This window comes from Aquarana catesbeiana, linkage group LG08 (assembly GCF_042186555.1).
Source record: "Aquarana catesbeiana isolate 2022-GZ linkage group LG08, ASM4218655v1, whole genome shotgun sequence".
NCBI classification, from domain to species: domain Eukaryota; kingdom Metazoa; phylum Chordata; class Amphibia; order Anura; family Ranidae; genus Aquarana; species Aquarana catesbeiana.
The window spans coordinates 17,644,180-17,662,544 of NC_133331.1; the positions used below are offsets into that span (position 1 = coordinate 17,644,180).

General features: G+C 41.6%; 1 protein-coding gene across 1 annotated transcript in view; it reads right to left on the bottom strand.

Annotated features, from left to right (window-relative positions):
* LOC141106640 (natural killer cells antigen CD94-like) overlaps positions 1-18,365 on the bottom strand; it is a 50,756-nt gene that overhangs the window by 13,232 nt on the left and 19,159 nt on the right. Inside the window, exons 2-4 of the mRNA XM_073597583.1 lie at positions 15,808-15,915; positions 13,124-13,171; positions 9,100-9,281 (exon numbers count right to left, since the gene is read on the bottom strand). Coding sequence (XP_073453684.1) covers positions 9,100-9,281; positions 13,124-13,171; positions 15,808-15,915 — 338 coding nt within the window. The remainder of the gene's footprint in view (positions 1-9,099; positions 9,282-13,123; positions 13,172-15,807; positions 15,916-18,365) is intronic.

Consider the following 18,365-nt stretch of genomic DNA (forward strand, 5'->3'; position numbering starts at 1 on the left):
GTCAACATCACAGAGACTATCTCCTGCATTCCTGTTGAAGACTTGCTTAGCTGACGTTCCTTCTGGCTCCAGATCCTGCTTGCTGTTCTACTACGTTTATCTCTGGTTCTCTGACATATGGCTTGGCTGACTATCCGATCTGGTTCCTGAACTCTGGCTATGTTTTGACTACGCTTACTCTGTTTATCTTTTTATTATTAAACAAGTGTGATTTAACTGTACTTCTGTCTTGGTCTGATTCATGGTTTCTGACAATGAGGCCAGGACATGGAATGTCAAGTGCCTCCATCTCTATTTTCAATTTGCATGAGGAGAGAGTTTGGGACTTTATATGAAGCATTCGGCTGAATTAGGCAATATGAACAAGGAGTGTCTGGCGGGTATATGATGAAAAATAGCTTAATAGCATTATGTCACATCATGTACATAATATCATAGCATAGACCAAATGCATACAAATATATAGTTTATTACATATGAATCACATAGTAACATAGTACCATGTGAGTACATGACAATAACAACAATAATAAAAAAACACCAGACTCTGAGATCCATGTTCACATAATTGTAACAAGACCATAACACATTGGTAAAGGCCAGTAAAACAATGATTAAAAATATTTATTAACTCCCGACTTGGGTGTAAAACATACCTAGAAAGGAGCTTTTACTTATTTTTCTAGAAAGTTAGCAAACCAGGCTACAGCTACTTCAAAGTGTTTTCTTTGACCCCAAGGCTCCATGGTAAACATAAGTTGGGGGTGGCTTGCGGAGATCCTCCCGCGCACAGCTTGATCCCTTTTGGGGTGCCGGCGGAATCTCTGCGGGCCTCTCTACGCAACTGCACTTAAACTTGGCGGTCTACACATTCTTTGAGATGAAGCAGCTCCGTAGATCCTGTGTATTGATTTGGTTATACGATAGACTTTTACACCTGGGGTTGTCAGTATATACGTCCCCCTCAGGGGTATGTCATGTAATAGTCTGATGTTATTCGCAGTATTTTGTTTTGCTTTTGTTTTTATTTTGTAAAACCAATAAAAGATTTTGAAAGAAAAATATTTAATAACACTCTTGGATTGTATAATCATACTGTACGCATCTATATAGTTTGACGCGTTTCATGGATAGCCTCCAATCTTCAGGAGCAGATGCAAAATTGGTATCTATAAGCATATTGTAAAATTTTAGTAGGGCTAGCCAAACCAATGGGTGATTCATGGTTATCATCCTAATTATTTACACCTTTTTTTCTTTCCCTCCATCTTCTTTGGCTAGCCCTACTATAATTTTACAATACGTTTATAGATACCAATTTTGCATCTGCTCCTTTGTTTTTACTGGCCCTTACCAGTTATGGTCTTGTTACAATTATGTGAACATGGATCTCAGAGTCTGGTGTTTTTTTACTATTGTTGTTAATGCCATGTATTCACATGTTACTATGTTACCTTGTTACTATCTGATTCATATATAATAAACTACATATTTGTAAGCATTTGGTCTTCGCTATGATATTATGTACATGATATGACCTAATGCTATTAAGCTATTTTTCATCATATCGGCCGCATGCTTCATATAAAATCCCAAACTCTTTCCTCAAGCAAATTGATTCATGATGTAGACAGGGAAGTTCTCTGCTCCCCTGACAATGCTTATGCAACCATACAGAGGTCTTCCGTTAAGCCCACCCATCAAGACGGGTGAAGTTTGCATGTACATGCCCAAGAGCCAGCCCAGTGAATGGCTGTGGTATGGTGAATAGTCTTTCTTCTGGCTCCTCACACACCTCATTTCACGAGGAAAGGAGGCGAGACCCACCAATGATGTCAGTCTCTGACATCACAAAATGTAAATTTTTTTTTTTAAATAGGAGATGTTTTAGATGAAAAAAAAGAAAAACCTTTGTAACATAATGATTAGGAAAAGAAGGGGGATTAAGGGAATGCCATTTTTTCTCAGTACACTTCATCTTTAGCTGCATACGGTCTGGAATATGCAATATACTGCACAGCATACATAGTGCAGAAGTCCAGAGTACAATATGTCATGTGGGGTGAGGCCGAGTGCTGACATCACTGCGTCCCCACAGACCCCGGAAGCGCGGTTGGACTATTCCTCTTTCTTTGCCAGCAAAAGATTATTTTACAAGGCGATTTTTACACATGAATCATGTAAGTGCAATCTAAATTTTTTAATAAAGAGTTTATACTGTTTTACACTATTGGAGCGTTCTCTTGTTATACACCCTGATTTGTGGCACACGATACGGCTGGCCTGGAGATAAGTGACAGGGGTCTAAGACTCTAGGAGGACATATCTGTTTGCAGCTTCCCATCTAGGGTTATTACCAAAGCAATAGAAGGTCCACATGATCCGGTAAGCCCCCCTATTAACTGAGGTGGTGGGTGTCACTTAAGGAGCTCCCATTCATTTTGGTGTCGGAACTTTAAAGATTTTTGCTGATGAGGATCTTTTTCTTCACGTGGACTTTCTACACTTGAATATTTTTACCACAATAATTACTTCACTTGTTGAATTAATAGTTATTGAATTGTTTATATCACATTTTCAACTAGCGTGGCTTTTTTGGACATAATGGATTTTGAACTGTGGATATATCACATGGTTTAGCTGCTGCAGTCACTTTTATATTGAAGTCACTACAGACATTAGTGCGGTTTTAAAACTAATTTGAATATATAGTGTACAGTACAGTGTACAGAGTGCAGTGCAGTGGCAGTCCTTCCATAAGGGCCGCCGCCCCCCCCCCCCCCCCCATCCATGCGCCCGGTCCTCCAATCTACATGCGGGGCGCCAGACGCATGGATTCCAATGAGGGTTTTTTTTTTTTTTAAGAACGTGATTAGAGCCAGAGGCTCTTATTGGCTTCAAAAATGGGTGGGCCTCGGGGTGCAGAGCACTGCGCCATGAGCCCACCCAGTTGTGTGATAATAGCGAATGAATATTTGCTATTGTCACACTGATTCTTCTCCCGGTCAATCAATAAGCGGATCGTGAGACCCATCACCCAATTGGCTGAAAGTACGGACCCATTGGATGCCTAGGAGGAGAAGGGAGGAGATGCACGGTGGAAGCCGTCGTAATGCAGAGGCCTAGGAGACGTGATGGAAGCCGCAGTCCGCCGCCCAAAGGAGCGCTGCCCGCCTGCAACCTAGATGGGCTAAGTGCAGGGCTGTATGACTGCATGATCGAACGGGGGTGTGGGGGGTGGTCTGGCACCTACCCCCCCCCCCAAAAAAAAAACAGTGGCTTGGATTATGTGAGGCACAGCACAGCATACAAAGTGTAGCGATGCAAGTATGTACTGCACAGCCTCTGGACTATGTAATATAAAGCACAGAAATAAGGATTCAGGTAAGAAGTATGTACAGTGTAGAAAAGCATACACAGAGCAACATAGGTGTAATGTAACATACAATGGATGTGATGGAAAGTCAGCACTAAAGTGTTTAAGGCATCCTGCAGCAGGTCAGTATACAAAACACAAAAGTGTAACACTATGCAAAAGCTCAACGCCTGAAATGCCAACAATTCCCTCCAGTTAAAATATTACAGGTATATCACAAAAAAAAAGTACACATAATAACGTCCAATTAGAAGTATTATATCACAAAAGACAAAAGTACACAAAATAACGTCCAATTAGAAGTATTATATCACAAAAGACAAAAGTACACATAATAACGTCCAATTAGAAGTATTATATCACAAAAGACAAAAGTACACAAAATAACGTCCAATTAAAAATATTAAATCACAAAACAATCCAATATATGAATAGTGCAAGTGTAAGCAAAAATAAATACATAAATAAATGTGAATAAAGTCCAATGGCAACAATAGTGTCAACTTGTGTTAAAAACTTCCACACTTTGAAAGGATCCATCACATGTGACCAACACCACTGCTGCACTCACCGACTCCAAAGCTGCTAAAGGTGAGTGGCAAACAACGGGGATGCACAGTCTGTGGACAGTGTCAGGAGGGCGAGCAGTGCTGAGAAGTGACAGCCGGCAAGCGAGACACTGCAGCATTGAATAGGCGGGTTGGTATTATAACCCAATATAATGTATACCTTATAATACTTATCATACCTGTTTGATCCTCCTGCTTCATTTGTAACTGTTTTATTTCCTGTCTTCCAAATAAATTTTTGTAAACAAAAAGAATAGGCGGGTTGACGGTCTCCAGTGGTGAGAGGTGGTACTACCAGGCAACTTCAGTGCATTCATGGACAAGTATAATCATGTGTGTGGGGCTGGAATCTCTTTGATACAAGCATGCTGTTTGCTGCTGGTGCATCCTAATGCCCCGTACACACGGTCGGATTTTCAAACGTAAAATGTGCGATCGGAGCTTGTTGTCGGAAATTCCGACCGTGTGTAGGCTCCATCTGACAGTTTCCATCGGAATTTCCGTTGCAGAAAATTTGGGATCTGGTTCTCAAATTTTCTGACAACAAAATCCGTTATCGTAAATTCAGATCGCGTGTACACAATTCCGACCCACAAAGTTCCACGCATGCTCGGAATCAAGAACCGCACTGGCTATTGAACTTCCTTTTTCTCGGCTCGTTGTACGTCTTGTACGTCACGGTGTTCTTGACGTTCGGAATTTCTGACCAACTTTGTGTGACCGTGTGTATGCAAGACAAGTTTGAGCCAACATCCGTCGGAAAAAATCCATGGAGTTTGTTGTTGGAATGTGCGATCAATGTGCGATCGTGTGTACAGGGCATAAGTATTTTTGATACAATTATGGGATGATCTTCAGCGGTTCGCCAGATTTGAGTTCTCTTCTCTGAATGATCATGCCCAGTGGTCAGTTATATTAAGGACCCTTTAATACTGATGTGTTTTTGCTGCATTTTTACCTTGCTAAAAACACTGAAAGAAATATTTCTCCTAAATCCTATAGGACTCTTCACACCACTGTGCTGTGCTGCAACGCTTTTTGAAAAGACCCGCATGCTGTATTTTTGGTGCGCTTTTCAAAACCGCACCGAAAACTCAGAGCTCCCCATTGAAATGCATTAAACATGTCAAAAACGCATAAAAAATGCATCAAAATGCACCACAGTCACATTTTTGGTGCATTTTTTGAGTCATATCTTCATGTTTCACAGGTGCATGCCAACCAGAAAACGTATTGGAAATGCATTAAAACACATATTCATTTTTAATGTGTTTTGTTCAACGGAGCAATGTGAAAGCACCCTAAGGCCGGGTTCACACCATTGCAAATCGGATGTGGGTGTCCCGCATCCAATTCGCAATAGCAGGATATTTTGACCGGCTCTCTATGGAACGGTTCACATATCTCCGCATCGGCTTCGGTGCGAATTGCACAAGAACGATGTGCGTCTTTTGGTCTGTTGCAGGTCCAAATTCAGCCTAAAATTCGGACTGAAATCGGACCTGAAATGGTGAACCAGGACACACCAGACCCCTGCTGTGAGCCGCATGTGGCTAATATGTGAACCGAGCCTTGGGGTTTGTTTATAGGACACACCCCCTGACACACCCCCTTAAAGGAGAATTAACCACAAAAAAAAAAGGTTAATCAAATCCACAAGAGTATTTTTTACCACTACTATTCCTTTATATTGGCTTTTAAAATGTACAAATGCAGCAATTTAGAATTTGGATGAAAGGTTTAGCACTGGGAAACACTTTTTGAAAGATAAAAAGTGCATTTTATATACAACTATATAGATCAGACCACAGTGAGGGACAAATGAGGAGGAATGAGGGACAGAGGGACATTGCTCCAAATCAGGGACAGTCCCTCGAAATCAGGGACAGTCCCTCGAAATCAGGCACAGTTGGGAGCTATGCCTTAGCGGTAATCCCGAGTGTAGCTCGGGGTGAATTTTCAGTACCAAAAGTGGTAACCCTGAGCCACACTCGGGATCGCATCGCAAGATCCATGTACAGGTTACACACCTTGTCCCCAGGATCCTTTGATGCAGTGTGTGCGAGCCCTCCTCTGCCGGATCTATCACAGTGCCGAGCTCCGTGTGCGACACACTGGGACGGAGCACGGCGCCAAATTCAAAAAGTGAAAAACACACAATACATACATTACACTGTAATCTTACAGATTACATTACTGTATAAAATAGTTTCACATCCCTTTTGTCCCTAATGCTTTGTCCAGTGCCCTGCATGCACTTTTATATTATACAGTGCCTTGCAAAAGTATTCACCCCCCTTGGCTTTTTACCTATTTTGTTACATTACAGCCTTTAGTTCAATGTTTTTTTTAATCTGAATTATATGTGATGGATCAGAACACAATAGTCTAAGTTGGTAAAATAAAATTAGAAAAATATATCCATAAAACTATTTTTCAGAAATAAAAAACTGATAATTGGCATGTACGTATGTATTCACCCCCCTTTGCTATGAAGCCCATAAAAAGCTCTGGTGTAACCAATTACCTTCTGAAGTCACATAATTAGTGAAATGATGTCCACCTGTGTGCAATCTAAGTGTCACATGATCTGTCATTACATAGACACACCTTTCTGAAAGGCCCCAGAGGCTGCAACACCTAAGCAAGAGGCACCACTAACCAAACACTGCCATGAAGACCAAGGAACTCTCCAAACAAGTAAGGGACAATGTTGTTGAGAAGTACAAGTCAGGGTTAGGTTATAAAAAAATATCCAAATCTTTGATGATCCCTAGGAGCACCATCAAATCTATCATAACCAAATGGAAAGAACATGGCACAACAGCAAACCTGCCAGGAGACGGCCGCACACCAAAACTCACGGACTGGGCAAGGAGGGCATTAATCAGAGAGGCGGCACAGAGATCTAAGGTAACCCTGGAGGAGCTGCAGAGTTCCACAGCAGAGACTGGAGTATCTGTACATAGGACCACAATAAGCCGTACACTCCATAGAGTTGGGCTTTATGGCAGTGGCCAGAAGAAAACCATTACTTTCATCAAAAAACAAAATGGCACGTTTTGAGTTTGTGAAAAGTCATGTGGGAGACTCCCAAAATGTATGGAGGAAAGTGCTCTGGTCTGATGAGACTAAAATTTAACTTTTTGGCCATCAAAGAAAACGCTATGTCTGGCGCAAACCCAACACATCACATCACCCAAAGAACACCATCCCCACTGTGAAACATGGTGGTGGCAGCATCATGCTGTGGGGATGGTTTTCAGCAGTCGGACTGGGAAACTGGTCAGAGTTGATGGAAAGATGGATGATGCTAAATACAGGGATATTCTTGAGCAAAACCTGCACCACTCTGTGTGTGATTTGAGGCTAGGACGGAGGTTCACCTTCCAGCAGGACAATGACCCTAAACACACTGCTAAAGCAACACTTGAGTGGTTTAAGGGGAAACATGTAAATGTGTTGGAATGACCTAGTCAAAGCCCAGACCTCAATCCAATAGAAAATCTGTGGTCAGACTTAAAGATTGCTGTTTACAAGCGCAAACAATCCAACTTGAAGGAGCTGGAGCAGTTTTGCAAGGAGGAATGGGCAAAAATCCCAGTGGTAAGATGTGGCAAGATCATAGAGACTTCTCCAAAGAGACTTGGAGCTGTGATAGCCTCAAAAGGTGGCTCTACAAAGTATTGACTTTAGGGGGGTGAATAGTTATGCACATTGACTTTTTCTGTTATTTTGTCCTATTTGTTGTTTGCTTCACAATTAAAAAAAAAAAGCATCTTCAAAGTTGTGGGCATGTTCTGTAAATTAAATGATGCCAATCCTCAAACAATCCATGTTAATTCCAGGTTGTGAGGCAACAAAACACGAAAAATGCCAAGGGGGGTGAATACTTTTTAAGGCACTGTATATACTGTTCTCTCTGTCTGGAAACTGGAGATTGTCCATAGCAACCAAAAAGTGTCCCTTTACGTCAAAAGTGCTTTTAGACCAGCTTGAAAACAGCGATAATAAATTAGAATCACTCGCAGAATTGAGTGATAGTGATTTGTGGGGAAATTCGTCATCAAACACTGAAAGTAATGACAGCGACAATTCTGCAACTGAGCAGATTTCAGTGTTTTTGATTTGATTACAGGCCTACAATATAAAACGCCAGATTTCAATTGTACCGCTTTCAGCATCAAAAATCTGACATAATCATATCGCCAGGGAGGTTAAAGTGTGCTTTGTCATAGACTTCTATTGAGGCTTTGAAAATGCTTTAAAGCACCACTAAAGCAGCATGGGGGATAATTTTTGAAGTAAAGCAAACGCATTGGGGGTTATTTACTAAAGGCAAATCCACTTTGCACTACAAGTGCAAAGTGCACTTGAAATTGCACTGAAATTGCACTTGGAAGTGCAGTCGCTGTAGATCCGAGGGGGACATGCAATGAAAATAAAAAACAGCATTTTAGCTTGTACATGATTGGATGATAAAATCAGCAGAGCTTCCCCTCATTTCAGATGTACCCCTTAGATTTACAGCAACTGCACTTCCAAGTGCACTTTGCACTTGTAGTTTGAACTTGTAGTGCAAAGTGGATTTGCCTTTCGTAAATAACCCCCTATATGTAAACAGGACTGTAAGCTAAACATTTTATTTAGTGACAGGAGCTTTGAGAGAGCTTTAACAAAGCCTGTCTGAAGATATGTTTTGAAGCAACTAACTCTAATGCCCCGTACACACGGTCGGACATTGATCGGACATTCCGACAACAAAATCCATGGATTTTTTCCGACGGATGTTGGCTCAAACTTGTCTTGCATACACATGGTCACACAAAGTTGTCGGAAAATCTGAACGCGGTGTGTCGGATTTGTGTACACACGATCGGAATTTAAACGATCGGATTTTGTTGTAGGAAAATTTTATCTCCTGCTCTCAAACTTTGTGTGTCGGAAATTCCGACGGAAAAAGTCCGATGGAGCCCACACACGATCGGAATTTCCGACAACAAGCTCCGATCACACTTTTTCAATTGGAAAATCCAACCGTGTGTACGGGGCATAAGACTGTAATGTTCTATTCTGATATGATGGATAACAGATTTGTATATTGATCATATTGAGTGTCAGGTGATGGGTAGAATTGGGTTTATTATTACTCACCTTTTCTTTTTCATTATCAATAATTGCCAGGGATGAATTGTGTGATTTGCAGAAGTTCTGGCTGTTGTTCCATGTATCCATATGGACTGAGATATAGTAACATTTTTCCTCGTATGGGACCCAACCATCCATACACTGAGCAGCTGTTGAACTGTTTGCCACTTTTGTTTCAGGTGTCTTTTCTACAAATAGATGAGAGTTTTATTTTAGCCAATTTATTTCCTTTTTAACTAGTAGACATTTTTTCTATTACTATTAAAATTGCAAAATATACAACAATATTATCACACAACATGTCATCATTGTATAACAAAATGTTAACTTGGCGTATTTAGTGTGTAGAGGTGAAAGGTCCTATGAGAAAGTAATAATGCCAATACTGATGAAGGTGGCAACCAGTGTTAATTTAGTCGATTAAAACGACTAAAACATTTTAGTTGACTAAATAAATACTATTTTAGTCAACTAAAATACGACTAAAACTAAAACAATTGAGATGACTAAAATATGACTAAAACTAAATTGCAATTACTGAAAAGTACTGGAGATTTTAGTTGGCTAAATATGACTAAAACAATTGCAGAAGACTAAAATGGGACTAAAACTAAAATGCCATTTTAGTCCTAAGATTAAAATTAACACTGGTGGCAACACCACCTGGGACTGTCTTCTCACCTCCAGTAAAAATTAAAGGATAGATAGATAGATAGATAGATAGATAGATAGATAGATAGATAGATAGATAGATAGATAGATAGATAGATAGATAGATAGATAGATAGATAGATAGATAGATAGATATCCCAAAACATTTTTTTGGTTAGAAGTAGAATTGCAAGGAGATGGAAAATGTGCTACGTTCTTATTGCTGTCTATGTCCCCGGTGGGGAGATTCACCTTGTCAGTTTGTCTCGGTGATATTGTTATTTGGACAGAAATTTTGGGAAATGCGTAATTGTTGAGTTGTCACCGGAGGGAGTTATTTTTTCCATGCCAAAGCAAAAATGTCAGCCCAAGGTCAAGCTGTAAGGTCCTCATAAGCTGGCCATACATTGATTGAAATTAAGCCGGTTCTGCACTGGATGAATTTTGATCCATGCATGCCCACTGTGGTAAACAGATTTAGATCTATCTATCGACCAGTGGCGGCTGGTGCTCAAAATTTTTTTTGGGGGGGGGGGGCGCAAACAAATTGAAAAAAAAAAACACATCAATTGCAGCCACTGTGCCATCAAACACAGCCACTGTGCCCATCAATTGCAGCCACTGTGCCCATTAAACACAGCCACTGTGCCCATCAAACGCAGCCACTATGCCCATCAAACGCAGCCACTGTGCCATCAAACGCAGCCACTGTGCCATCAAACGCAGCCACTATGCCATTGCCACCACTGTGCCCATCAAACGCAGCCACTGTACCCAGTAATTGCCGCCACTGTGGCATCAAATGCAGCTACTGTACCCATCAATTGCTGCCAGTGTGCCCATCAACTGCTGCCCCTGTGCCCATCAATTGCTGCCAGTGTGCCCATCAATTTCCGCTACTGTGCCTATCAATTGCTGCCAGTGTGCCCATCAATTGCTGACACTGTGCCTATCAATTGCTGCCAGTGTGCCCATCAATTGCCGCTACTGTGCCCATCAATTGCTGCCAGTGTGCTCATCAATTGCCACTACTGTGCCCATCAACTGCTGCCAGTGTGCCCATCAATTTCTGCTACTGTGCCCATCAATTGCTGCCAGTGTGCCCATCAATTGCTGACACTGTGCCTATCAATTGCTGCCAGTGTGCCCATCAATTGCCGCTACTGTGCCCATCAACTGCTGCCAGTGTGCATTCCCCGCCCACCTGGCACTTACCTGTCTCGGTGGGGCAGCGGGTGATGGCAGGTAGCGAGCAGTGTTCAGTGTCCTCTACGCTCCTCAATGTCTTCTCCCATCCTCTCTTCCCATCCTCTGCTATGATTGGACACCTGAGCGTCCAATCACAGCGCCTGCGCTTCAGCCAATCAGGTGACAGGTAACAGATCCGTGCCCCTGATTGGCTGAGAGACAGTTCAGTGTTAGGAAAGCAAATATTCATTCGCTTTCCTAACACAGCGCTGAGTGAACTGCGAGTGCCAAGCATGGCGCCCGCTGTTCACCTTTTTGGACGCCTATTAGAGCCTATGGCTCTAATTGGGCGCTTCCAAAAAATACCCTGCTTCCGTAATTCAGGTGCCCGGCGCGCCCGAAAAGGGGCCGGGCACCTGAATAGGGGGTGGCAGCGGCGACCATAGTAGATTCATGCAATGCATGAATCTATCTATGGTGAGAGAGAGGTGGCAGGAGAGAGGGGGCAGCGCCCGTGCGCCCTTTATGGATGCACCGCCACTGCTATCCACTGACTTCTGTTCAACCACCCTTATGGCCTTTTTTCGCTCAATGACAGGCAATAGACTCCAGTGCTGATCTGTGGATTCTGACGCAATGAAGAAAGGAAAGTGGGGGAGCAATTAAATTGCTCCACCCACCTATGGGAGAGTGACAGATATCAAACATAGCTAAAGTCCATAGCAACAGACGGTTTTAAATATTTAAATTTAATAAAAGGTCACATGGACATAATTGACTTGGCACACACTACTGGCACCTATTTAACCAATTAAAGATCACCCACTGAATATTTACTGTGGCAGGGCAGCTCTATTGTGTGAAATAACTTACCTGTACGTCATTTCATGCAACAGATACTGTGGGCACTGACAGAGGGGGAGCCAATCAGCGGGTCCGCGATTGTTCCCCAGAGAGGCAGAGCGGTGATCTAAAGAGTGGGATGTAAACAAGGCTGACCCCCGTTCTGACAGGGAAGTACACAGTGATCTTCTGTTCCTTGTAAGCAGATCTCTGTGTTCTTCCTGTCAGTTCATCCCCCACACAGTTAGAAATCACTCCCAGGGAACACATTTAACCCCTTGATCACCCCTGATGTTTACCCCTTCCCTGCCAGTGACATTTATACAGTAACAGTGCATTTTTTTTAGCACTGATCGCTGTATTGGTGTCACTGGTCCCCAAAAAATATCACTTAGTGTCAGATTTGTCTGCCGCAATGTCGCAGTCCCGCTAAAAATCGCTGATCGCCACCATTACCAGTAAAAACAATAATTAAAAAAAAGTCCATAAGTCTATCCCATAGTTTGTAGATGCGATAACTTTTGTGCAAACCAATCAATATACGCTTATTGTTTTTTTTTAACCAAAAATATGTATGGCATCTATGAGTGAGCTCAGGCTGTAGAAGGACAACCTCTATAGGGGCCTTACAGCCTGACACTCCTATCCTGACAGGGAGAGAATACAAGTAATCAAATATAAAAGACAATTCTAACAATTCAAGAGTGAAAATTCATATTATTACAAATACATTGGCCATTGGTGACTGGTTCTCCCTAAGGGAGCTCCTCAATAATTCCCATTGTTTTTATCATTTTGTAAGGTGACTTGTTAAATGGTCAGTCCACCAAAAAACAATATTTCCGCTGACAATGGATGCGGACACGTCACATCACCCATTGGGGAGTCATCATATCACGTGTAAGCAAAAATCTATTTTTCTTTACATTTTCTGTGTATGCGATTGGGTATTCTTTTCAAAGTAAATTTTAATTTTGTTCCACCTTATTCACTAAGAAAATTATAAATTAATTTTAAAACTGAGCATGCTCTACTCCTTTAGTAAATCAGGGTCATTGGGGGTTATTTACTAACCGCAAATCCACTGTGCACTCCGCAAGTACACTTGGAATTGCAGTCGCTGTAGATCCGAGGGGGACATACAAGTAAAATTTAAAAAAAAGCATTTTAGCTTGCAAATGATTGGATGATACAATCAGCAGAACTTCCCCTCATTTCAGACCTTCCCCTCAGATCTACAGCGACTGCACTTCCAAGTGCACTTGTAGGGTAGAGTGGATTTGCCTTTAATAAATCAACCCCATTGTGTATCTGTTGTGAGTTCCAGTGATATGAATAGTGAAAATACCTGGTGATCTTTCCGGAGATGCAGAGTCCTTGTCATTTCCTGTAGAAGCTGTTAAAAAAAGCACAAAGAACCTTATCTCTATTGTATAAATGTCTATATTGTGTAAACTACAAGCCCCATCAACCCTCCATGTACAGGAGATGAACAAAGACAGACATTTTTGTAGTCCATCCTGTGTGACAACCATGGCTCCCTCCATAGATACCATAGAGAAATGAGTGCAGCCATGAAGGGACAGGGAGAGTTTTATTTGCAGAATCACCAGATAAAGGGAAAAAAAGCCTAAAAAAAAAAACAAAACAGATGCAGCCACTACATCTAAGGGCTGGTAAGCTGCAGTATATTACTATTTTTTGGAAGAGGGGTTTAGATGTGCTTTAACCAATTCCCGACTGGCTCTTTTTACGGGGGCAGAATGGCTCCCCTGCGCGAAACCCTATTTGGGTATGGGGTTCCTTTAAGAGCCGCCAGAGGGTGCGCAAGCACCCGCTGCATGGCGGGGAGTCCGATGCACGTGGCCAGTGGTCGCGATCGCTGCGGGCCACGCGCCATTGCGTGCACTAGCGCTAGCACTGGGATTTGCATGTATAAGCACACAAATCGATGTGCTGTCAGAGGAGAGGAGACATGTCATTTGTTCCTAATAAGTAGGAACAGCGAAATGTTTCCTCTCCTACTCAGTCCCCTTACAGTTAGAAAACACAGAGAGGGAACACATTTAACCCCTTAATCGCCCCCATAGTGTTAACCCCTTCCCTGCCACTGACATTTGCACAGTAATCAGTGCATACTTATAGCACTGATCGCTGTATAAATGTCAATGGTCCCAAAAATTTGTCAAAAGTGTCCAATCTGTCCGTTGCAATGTCGCAATACCGCTAAAAATCACTGATCACCGCCATTACTAGTAAAAAAAAAAAATTAATTAAAAAATGCCACAAATCTTTCCCATAGTTTGTAGACGCTATAACTTTTGCACAAACCAATCAATATACGCTTATTGCGATTTTTTTACCAAAAATATGTAGAAGAATACATATCGGTCTAAACTGATGAAGACATTTTTTTTTTTTTAAATTGGGGGATATTTATTATAGCAAAAAGTAAAAAATATTGTTTTTCTTTCAAAATTGTCGCTCTTTTTTTGTTTATAGCACAAAAAAATAAAAACCGCAGAGGTGATCAAATACCACCAAAAGAAATCTCTATTTGTGGGAAAAAAGGGCGCAAATTTCATTTGGATACAGCATCGAACGACTGCGCAATTGTCAGTTAAAGTGACACAGTGCCAAATTGTAAAAAGTGCTCAGGTCAGGAAGGGGGGTAAAATCGGTTCAGATCCACAATGGGGGCACCAGGATAAAGATGGACATACCTTAGAAGAATTTTGTTCAAAATGTTTTGTTTTGAGAACATTAGTATGATTTTCAAACATTTTTCTTGTAATTTTAGTTCAGAAAAGTCAATTCATGCCAAAAATTGAACTAAACACAAATCAAAATACTCATAAGTGACATTTATCAAGTCCTGGAATGTACTGGGAACTTTTCCTATGAATGTCTGTACAAATGTTTGATCATAAACCTACTAGTGTATGACCAGCTTAAGACCTCCAAGCCAGGAAAAATGAAAAAAGGTGGGAATAATCTGCCGGCTTCCATGTACAAATGAGACAATTTTATTCAGACGTAGCCTTTCCTTATCTTTTACACATTGTACTATTAAAGTGGTAGTAAAGTCTTTTTTTTTACTTTGACCTACAGGTAAACCTATAATAAGGCTTACCTGTATGTAAAAAGAATATCTCCTAAACCTGTATGGTTTAGGAGATATTCCCCTTGCATTCAGCCGCTGATTTTAGTGGCGCATGCGCTCTGAATTACCCGGCAGAAAGGTCTGGCGGACGCCGGACCTTGCCAGAAAGAAGTCTCGGGAGTGACAAAGTGCGGGAGTGACAAAATTGCGGCTCTGGCCACTCACAGCGCCGGAGCCGTGATACCCGGAAGACACGCCGAGGGAAAATGTCAGCCCTCTCGGCGTGGACCGAGATCACCTGCCGACGCCTCGTTCTAGGGTAGCTAGTATGGGGCCTTTTGCCCTACAGGTTTAAAAAAAAAAAAAATCTGCGTGTTTACTACCGCTTTAACAATAGCAACTTTATAAAGCCTGGTAATCACAATCAGAAAATCATATGACAAATACTTTTCTAAGCAGTCGTTCGATAATCTTATCATTAGTACACAACTTTTCAGAGCCGATCATAACAGTGTGAAATGTGAAATTTTCCAAAGGGACAAACACAAAAAAAAAATTCGCACCACTCCAGAAAGTATGATTTTTGTTTGATCCGTATAGTATCCATCCGAAAAAAATCAGAAGAGCAAGACCACACATGCTCAGAAAAGACAGAATACATTACAATACAACACAACACATTACATCACCTCTGAAGTTGTATTCTGTCATATGAGAATTTTTGTAACTTTAGTATCCTCTTCATTTTTGATATGAGACTAGCACACAAAATAATGGAAGATCATTCGTCTGATATTCTCATCGTGTGTGCGCGGCTTTGAGGATTGGAATTGCTCTTTGAAACATTGGTTGATCTTTTGTCAGGTTCTGCCTTGTTTTTTTATTGACATTCTTAACATTCTGTGGAGTTGATAGAAATTAAGACTTACCCGCTCCATGGAGAGCAGCAGGGATGGTGATCATCACAGTTACTAATATTGCTCCAATTATAACATAGAGCAAAGGATTTCTGGGTGACCTGAGTTTCTGCCGAATTCCTAAAAACAAATCAGAGATCAGACATTAGAGGGATATAAATCCGATATTTATCATTATTGGTGTAGAAATCAGAGAGAGAGAACATAATGGAGTCACAGATGAACACATCATACGGTTCTTGTACAGTAGAAGATCTCAGAGTGAATGGAAGTCACTGTCCACTGCTTGTATGTTACATTGAGAACAAAATAAACTTAATGATATATTAATGAATAGAAATCTGCATAATCGGTGTCTGTTACATATTTCTGGTGGTGTTTAGCCTTACGGGGCTCAGTGGTAAAGAAAATGTTACACATACGTATGAATCTGAATATTCTTTCCCAGAGCCGAGGTTGGCATAGTCACAATAATCTAATCACACAATGCTGTTATATCTCCCGGGCTTGTCCTCACCATTGCAGCCAAATTTCAGAGTGAAGTACAGAGGCTTCATTGCTGACCTACTCATAGCTCCCAACTGTCCCTGATTTCAAAGGACTGTCCCTGATTGGGAGCAATGTCCCTCTGTCCCTCTTTCCTCCTCATTTGTCCCTCATTTTGGTCTGATCTATATAGATGTATATAAAATGCACTTTTTATCTATCAAAAAGTGTTTCCCAGTGCTAAACCTTTCATCCAATTTCTAAATTGCTGCATTTGTAAATTCCAAAAACCAATATAAAGGAATAGAAGTGGTAAAAAAAAGCACTTGTGGGTTTAACCAATCTTGTTTTTTTTTTTTGTACAAGTCTCCTAACCACTTCCCGATCGCCGGCTGTCATATGATATCCTTGACTTTGAGCGGGGATATCTGAATGATGGGTGCAGCTACAGACATCATTCAGATATCATCTTTTTTAACCGGTGATTCCCTACACCATAAGAATGATTATAGCGGCTGGTCCACCACTTAAATGTTCTTACGGGAGGCGAGAGGGGGGGACGCCCCCCCTCCAGCCGCTCTCCGGTGCTTCTACCGACTCAACGCTGCGATCGGTAAGTCGGAGAATGGATCCGCAGGCCCCGGATGTTTACCAGATGGTCGCCGGAGTCTCTATGATCGTCAGAGGCCAGGCACGATGTTATGACGTCACGCCCGGCCTCTGCATTCAAACAATCGGCTGGGAAGCCAGAATCGTTTTTTTTATTTTTTTTTAATTTCAGGCTTCCCAGCCTAGAGGTGAGATGTGGGGTCTTATTGACTGTAAAGAGGACCGATCATGCCATATTCCTATTACAAGGGATGTTTACATATACATAAAAGTGATAAAAAAAATTGTTTTTTTTTTAAAAAAAAGTGTCAAACTAAAAAAAATAAAGTATAATTAACAATAAAAAAAACTTTTTAACCGTTTGCCGACCGCCTCACACAGATATACTGCGGCAGAAGGGCTCGTACAGGCAAAATCACGTACCTGTAAGTTGCCCTTTAAGAGGCAGCCAGTGGGCGCACGCGCGCCGCGGCAAGCTCCGTGAGTCGGGTTGCGGGTCCCGCGGACTCGATCGCCACGGGGATACCCGCGATCGCCTCGCGGGGAGGAAGAACGGGGAGATGCTGATGTAAACAGCATCTCCCCGTTCTGCCTAGTGACAGTGTCACTCGATCTCTGCTCTGCTGTCATTGGAGCAGAGATCAGTGACTTCACACACACAGCCCATCCCCCTGACAGTTAGAAATCACTCCCTAGTACTGATTTAACCCCTCCCCGCCCCCTAGTGGTTAACCCCTTCACTGCCAGTGTCATTTACACAGGAATCAGTGCATTTGTATAGCACTGATCGCTGTATAAATGACAATGGTCCCAAAAATGTGTCAAAAATGTCTGATGTGTCTACCATAATGTCGCAGTCACGATAAAAATCGCTGATTGCCGCCATTTAAAAAAAAAAAAAATATTAATAAAAATGCCATAAAACTATCTCCTATTTTGTAAACGCTATAACTTTTGTGGAAACCGATCAATAATCGCTTATTGCGATTTTTTTTTTTTACCAAAAATATGTAGAAGAATACGTATCGGCCTAAACTGAGGAAAAAAATTGTTTTTTTATATATTTTTTGGGGATATATATTATAGCAAAAAGTAAAAAATAATGCGTTTTTTTCAAAATTGTCGCTCTATTTTTGTTTATAGCGCAAAGAATAAAAATCGCAGAGGCGATAAAATAAAAGAAATCTCTATTTGTGTGAAAAAAAGGACATCAATTTTGTTTGGGAGCCACGTCGCACGACCGCACAATTGTCAGTTAAAGCGACGCAGTGCCGAATCGCAAAAAGTGCTCTGGTCAGGAAGGGGGTAAAATCTTCCGGGGCTGAAGTGGTTAAAGCGCCCCTGTCCCTGTGTGCTCGCAGTGTTCAATCCATAAATGTGAGGTATCGCCGCGAACAATAGAGCGAGAGCAAAAATTCTGGCCCTAGACCTCCTCTGTAACTTAAAAGATGTAACCAGTAAAAAAAAATGTAAAG